General features: G+C 45.1%; 1 protein-coding gene across 1 annotated transcript in view; it reads left to right on the top strand.

Annotated features, from left to right (window-relative positions):
- Positions 1–4,869: 4,869 nt before the first annotated feature.
- LOC112072055 (integral membrane protein 2A) overlaps positions 4,870–7,223 on the top strand; it is a 19,538-nt gene continuing 17,184 nt past the window's right edge. Inside the window, exons 1-3 of the mRNA XM_024139469.2 lie at positions 4,870–5,063; positions 5,735–5,878; positions 5,989–6,174. Coding sequence (XP_023995237.1) covers positions 4,986–5,063; positions 5,735–5,878; positions 5,989–6,174 — 408 coding nt within the window. The 5' untranslated portion in view covers positions 4,870–4,985. The remainder of the gene's footprint in view (positions 5,064–5,734; positions 5,879–5,988; positions 6,175–7,223) is intronic.

Below are 7,223 nucleotides of genomic sequence, written 5' to 3'. Positions count from 1 at the left end.
GAGCAACAGGAACCATCTTGTTATTTGGCTGTTCAGGACTACCTGGCATGATGACTCCTTGCTGTCCCCAGTCCACCTGGCCGTGCTGCTGCTCCAGTTTCAACTGTTCTGCCTGCGACTATGGAACCCTGACCTGTTCACCGGACGTGCTACCTGTCCCAGACCTGCTGTTTTCAACTCTCTAGAGACAGCAGGAGCGGTAGAGATACTCTGAATGATCAGCTATGAAAAGCCAACTGACATTTACCCCTGAGGTGCTGACCTGTTGCACCCTCGACAACCACTGTGATTATTATTATTTGATCCTGCTGGTCATTTATGAACATTTGAACATCTTGGCCATGTTCTATTATAATCTCCACTCGGCACAGCCAGAAGAGGACTGGCCACCCCTCATAGCTTGATTCCTCTCTAGGTTTCTTCCTAGATTCTTTCTAGGGAGTTTTTCCTAGCCACCGTGCTTCTACACCTGCATTGTTTGCTGTTTGGGGTTTTAGGCTGGGTTTCTGTACAGCACTTTGTGACATCAGCTGATGTACGAAGGGCTTTATAAATACATTTGATTGATTTATTGACTCCATTTTGTTGCTCCCAGCCTATAGACAGAAACTAAAATAGGAAACGACCTTGCTCAGGTCTGTTCAACGCTGGTCCGACCAATAGGATTCCACTCTTCAAGATTGCTTCGATCACGTGGACTGGGATATGTTACGGATAGCCTCAGACAACAACATTGATGTATACGCTGATTCGTGAGCGAGTTTATTAGCAAATGATTAGCAAATGATGTTGTACTCACGGTGACTATTAAAACCTTCCCCAACCAGAAACCGTGGATTGATGGCAGCATTCGCGCAAAACTGAAAGCTTTCAATCATGGCAAGGCGACGAATACAAACAGTGTAGTTATTCCCTCTGCAAGGCAATCAAACAAGCTTAGCGTCAGTATAGAGACAAAGTAGAGTCGCAATTCAACGCCTCAGACACAAGATGTATGTGGCAGGGTCTACAGTCAATCACGGATTACAAAATGAAAACCAGCCTCGTCGCGGACACCGACGTCTTGCTCCCAGACAAATTAAACAACGTCTTTGCTCGCTTTGAGGACAATACAGTGCCACTGACACGGCCCGCTACCAAAACCTGCGGGCTCTCCTTCACTGCAGCCGAGGTGAGTAAAACATTTAAACGTGTTAACCCTTGCAAGGCTGCAGGCCCAGACGGCATTCCCAGCCGCGTCCTCAGACATGCGCAGACCAGCTGGCTGGTGTGTTTACGGACATATTCAATCAATCCTTATCCCTGTCTGCTGTTCCCACATGCTTCAAGAGGGTCACCATTGTTTCTGTTCCTAAGAAAGCTAAGGTAACTGAGCTAAATGACTATCGCCCGTAGCACTCACTTCCGTCATCATGAAGTGCCTTGAGAGACTAGTCAAGGACCATATCACCTCCACCCTACCTGACACCCTAGACCCACTCCAATTTGCTTACCGTCCCAATAGGTCCACAGACGACACAATCACACTGCACACTGCCCTAACCCATCTGGACAAGAGGAATACCTATGTAAGAATGCTGTTCATCGATTACAGCTCAGCATTCAACACCATAGTACCCTCCAAACTCGTCATTAAGCTCGAGACCCTGGGTCTCGATCCCACCCTGTGCAACTAGGTCCTGGACTTCCTGACGGGCCGCCCCCAGGTGGTGAGGGTAGGAAACAACATCTCCACCCCGCTGATCCTCAACACTGGGGCCCCACAAGGGTTCTTTCTCGGCCCTCTCCTGTACTCCCTGCTCACCCATGATTGCGTGGCCATGCACGTCTCCATCTCAATCATCAAGTTTGCAGACGACACTACAGTGGTAGGCTTGATTACCAACAACGACAAGACGGCCTACAGGGAAGAGGTGAGGGCCCTCCGAATGTGGTGTCAGGAAAATAACCTCACACTCAACGTCAACAAAACAAAGGAGATGATTGTGGACTTCAGGAAACAGCAGAGGGAGCAGCCCCCTATCCACATCAACGGGACAGTAGTGGAGAAGGTTGAAAGTTTTAAGTTCCTTGGCGTACACATCACGGACAAACGGAAATGGTCCACCCACACAGACAGCGTGGTGAAGAAGGCGCAACAGCGCCTCTTCAACCTCAGGAGGCTTAAGAAATTTGGCTTGTCACCGAAAACACTCACAAACTTTTACAGATGCACAATCGAGAGCATCCTGTCAGGCTGTATCACCGCCTGGTACGGCAACTGCTCCACCCACTACCGTAAGGCTCTCCAAAGGGTAGTGAGGTCTGCACAACACATCACCGGGGGCAAACTACCTGCCCTCCAGGACACCTACACCACCCGATGTCACAGGAAGGCCAAAAAGATCATCAAGGAAAACAACCACCCGAGCCACTGCCTGTTCACCCCGCTATCATCCAGAAGGCGAGGTCAGTACAGGTGCACCAAAGCAGGGACCGAGAGACTGAAAAACAGCTTCTATCTCAAGGCCATCAGACTGTTAAACAGCCATCGCTAACATTGAGTGGCTGCTGCCAACATACTGACTCAAATCTCTAGCAACTTGAATAATTAAAAATTGGATGTAATAAATGTATCACTAGCCACTTTAAACAATGCCACTTGCTGGCTGCAGATCCTGCTAGCTCGAGCTGGCACGTTGTTCCTCTTCAAGACATGGAGCCACTTCTTCAAAAGTTGTGGGTCCTTGGGTAGCCGATGGTAGTTTACATAGGGATTATTTTGGAGCCAAATCATACAACCTGGCGCTAAACAGTTCATGTGTGAATTACTACTTGTTGTTGCCATCTACATTGTCCGTACCGAACCTCACTCTCTTCAATTCACTCTCCAAGCGAACAGTAGCGGTGCGTCCCCCCCATGTGGTAATTGTGTTATTTGCTCTATAACCTCTTAGTTAATATGCCTTGCGACTGTGATATAGAGGCCTAAAGGCCGAGACAATACGAAGACACAGTAGGCCAGTTTAACCAGGTAGGCCAGTTGAGAACAAGTTCTCATTTACAACTGCGACCTGGCCAAGAAAAGCAAAGCCGTGCGACAAAAACAACAACACAGAGTTACACACGGGATAAAGAAACGTACAGTCAATAACACAATAGAAAAATATATGTACAGTGTGTGCAAATGTAGTAAGATTAGGGAGGTAGGCAATAAATAGGCCATAGTGGCGAAATAATTACAATTTAGCATTAACACTGGAGTGATAGATGTGCAGATGATGATGTGCAAGTAGAGATACTGGGGTGCAAATGAGCAAAAATAAATAAAAATAACAATATGGGGATGAGGTAGTTGGGTGGGCTATTTACAGATGGGCTGTGTACAGTTACAGTGATCGGTAAGCTGCTCTGACAGCTGATGCTTAAAGTTAGTGAGGGAGATAAGAGTCTCCAGCTTCAGTGATTTTTGCAATACATTCCAGTCATTGGCAGCAGAGAACTGGAAGCAAAGGCGGCCAAAGGAGGTGTTGGCTTTGGGGATGACCAGTGAAATATACCTGCTGGAGCGCGTGCTACAGGTGGGTGTTGCTATGGTGACCAGTGAGCTGAGATAAGATGGGGCTTTACCTAGCTGAGACTTATAGATGGCCTGGAGCCAGTGGATACATTCAGCCTCTTGCGAATTGAAAGAACATTTATAATTTATGTTTTTTTATTTGTACATTTTTGGGGGGGAAGCCTGGCTTCCCTTGACATCCAAGAATACATGCCACTGTGTGCGAAAACCCAATACCACTGACAATTTGCTGAGTCCTGACAGTTGCGCCCTGGCTTCAGTCGTTACAGTTTAAAATAGCACTGACCATAGCTGAATCCTTTATTTCAGCTCATGAAACATGGGACCAACACTTTACATATTGCGTTTATAATTTTGTTCAGTGTGTTTTGTGAAATGTATTATGTAGATGAGATTGTTTGACAGGGTCAGAGAGGTTGGACAGGAATGGGGAGTGGGTGGTATTTTGGGTGAGGGTGATTGGAGTGGTGGAGGTTTGTAGGGAATTGTTATATTTTGACCGAAATATAATTAATTAATTTAATTAAGATAATATAGTGACAGGTTGTCACCGGCCTCACACTCCAGTACAGTAGGTGGTGCTGTATGCACCTGTCAGTTGGTTACGATCCACCAATAAAAACTCATAGACGAAGAACCATGGCTAGTTAAAGCCTACAAAAAGAAGCCATTACTATCGCTCTCTATAGCGCATTGAAGCCAAATCAAGTCGGTTTAGACGGTGTGTCATGGAGGCAATATGCCCCGTTTGACCGACTCATGGAAGAAGGGACGTTGCAGGCTAGCTCAGTGCTACATTCTCTCATTGAGTAACTCAAGTTGAAGGCACTGCAGGCTAAATTATCCTTCTGCGTGTGATTTTTGCCCACATCTGGTGATGGTCTTTTAAACATATTTTTATTTACACGACGAGTGACCAAGAAGAATGCAATTTTTCAAATACTATAATAGGGGGATCCTGTTGTACCACGGCCGGCTTTGAACTTCCGTTGATTCAATGAGAGGGACAGTCGTTCTCCCCTGGATCTGGCTCCCTCAATCACACAAAATACAAAATAACTCATCCACATCTCCTGCTGGTCATTATAATGTGGTAATAATAATGTGGTTCGAACTCGGTCCTGCAATCTGACCGTCAAACAGGGAATGCACAATTTACAAAATCTATATTATTGAATGCCATTTTCTTCTGACTATTACTTTATAGTTGCAGTGTAGCCCAGTAGTTCAGGCTCTGTCCTCATTATATTCGCCTCCCTTTAATCACAAATGACATCTACAAACATGTGACCAGTCCAGAACAAATCGAGATCAAGCTCCCTCTACGTTAATTCAAAGTGCGTCACGGAATCACGCAGTGCACAGGAGAGATCTAGTGCGCGCTATTATACCCGGGGATAAATAATCGTCAAAGTTTTATCGTATCATGGTGAAGATAGCATTCAACTCTGCTCTAGCGCAGAAAGCCCTGCAAGGGAAGGAGGCTGGGCTGGCCTCGGAGAAGGTACGTTTCTCTGTCTGGACATCAGCGGTGGTCTGATGGCGCTGCAGCGGAACAGAAGAGGCCTTCCCCCGGCTACAGCACCACTCAGAGCCCGGGTAGACTAGTAGAATAGAATAGAAGCTAGAAGCACATGGCAGAATGAACCAGTATTTGTGCGTTAGAGGTCTCTAGAGCACAGCTACTGTGGTTCAATCGCTGCTTCTGAGTGGCGCAGCGGTCTAAGGCACTGCATCTCAGTGCTAGAGGCGTCATTACAGACCCTGGTTTGATTCTAGGCTGTATCACAACCGGCGGTGATTGGGAGGGCGGCGCACAATTGGCCCAGCATCGTCCAAGTTAGGGTTTGGGTCATTGTAAATAGGAATTTGTTCTTAACTGACTTGCCTAGTTAAATAAAAGTAGAATAGATGCGCCGCTCAGTTTGTTGTGAGATGCGCCATGATCTGGGACTGCCCATTTTAGAATGTTGACAGCTGTCAGTTATTGGTGAAATTTCCCGTCAGATTGAACATATTATGTTACTGCATTCAACATTGTTGCACAATTTGACACCGTTTTTTTCCTATATGAAACATTGTTGCACTGTACTGATTGAGAATACCCAATTGATGGGATTACATGTTGCTACATTTTCTGCCTGTGTGTGTGTGTGTGTGTGTGTGTGTGTCCAGGATCCTGAGGCAGCTGTGGGTGACCTTAGCAGCAGTAATCAAGGCGCTACAGGAAAATGTGTCCTCACTCTACTGGGACTAGCATTCATCCTGACTGGGGCTATAGTAGGGGCAGCCTGCCTCTACCGATACTACACACCCAAGGTACTGAATCCTTTGGATGGACCCTTGTGTATTTTTATTGTGTTACCCCCTCTCTGGGGACCTTACATTTTGATTGGCTGAGTTGCACCCCTGCTGTTCTCCCTCTGTAGAGGCTGTACCACGGGGCCATGCAGTTCAGTGAGGTGTCCAGCGGGGCGGCGGTAGAGAGACAGCCCTACTATCTGCCCCGCGTCGAGGAGGAAGTAGAGATCTCTGACAACATGGCCACCATCAAGGTCCCACCCCCTCGCTTTGCCCAGGGAGACCCTGCATATATCCTGCACGACTTCCAAAAGGTACACACACACCTAGACACACACGGATTCCTGATTAATTTTGGATTTGACAAATCTGACGGAGTTTACAAAATCTTCAGATGCATATTTTAGGAATCACAGTTTTGATAGAAATATTCTTTAACGTCACAGAGGGCTACATAACATCATGTTTCTGTTTATATCCATTAACAGTGAAGTCACAGAGGGTTACATAACATCATGTTTCTGTTTATATCCAGGGAGAAGAGGGATTTGATGGTTAGTTCCCTCTGTGAACTTCACTGTTAATGCGCATATAAACAAAAACACTGAATGTTATGTAACCCTCTGTGACTTCACGTTAATCATGATATAAACAGAAAACATGATGTTATGTAAGCCGCTCTGTGACTTCACTGTTAATGGATATAAACAGAAACATGATGTTATGTAACCCCTCGTGACTTCACTGTTTAATGGAATATAAACAGAAACATGATGTTAATGTAATCACCTCGTGACTTCACTGTTAATGGATATAAACAGAAACATGATGTTATGTAACCCTCTGTGACTTCACTGTTAATGGATATAAACAGAAAACATGATGTATGTAGCCCTCTGGACTTCAACTGTTAATATGGATATAAACAGAAAATGATGTTATGACCCTCTTGTGACTTCACTGTTAATAATGGAATAAACAGAAAACATGAAATGTTTATGTAACCTCTACTGACTTCACTGTTAAGATATATAAAACAGAAACATGATGTTATGTAACCCTCTGTGACTTCACTGTTAATGGATAAACAGAAAACATGATGTTATGTAACCCTCTGTGACTTCCACTGTTAATGGATATAAAAGAAACATGATGTGTAACCCTCTGTGGACTTCACTGTTAATGCGATATAAACAGAAACATGATGTTTATGTAACCCTCTGTGACTTCACTTGTTAATTGATTATAAACAGAAACATGATTTATGTAACCCCTCTGTGGACTTCACTGTTTATGGATAATAAACAAGAAAATGAATGTTATGGGTAAGCCGCTCTTGACTCACGTGTGTAATGGATAGTAC

The sequence above is a fragment of the Salvelinus sp. IW2-2015 genome, unplaced genomic scaffold (assembly GCF_002910315.2).
Source record: "Salvelinus sp. IW2-2015 unplaced genomic scaffold, ASM291031v2 Un_scaffold1810, whole genome shotgun sequence".
In the NCBI taxonomy this organism is placed as follows: Eukaryota; Metazoa; Chordata; class Actinopteri; order Salmoniformes; family Salmonidae; genus Salvelinus; species Salvelinus sp. IW2-2015.
The sequence above is the reverse complement of the archived record's forward strand: the minus strand, read 5'-3'. Positions and strand labels throughout refer to the sequence as shown.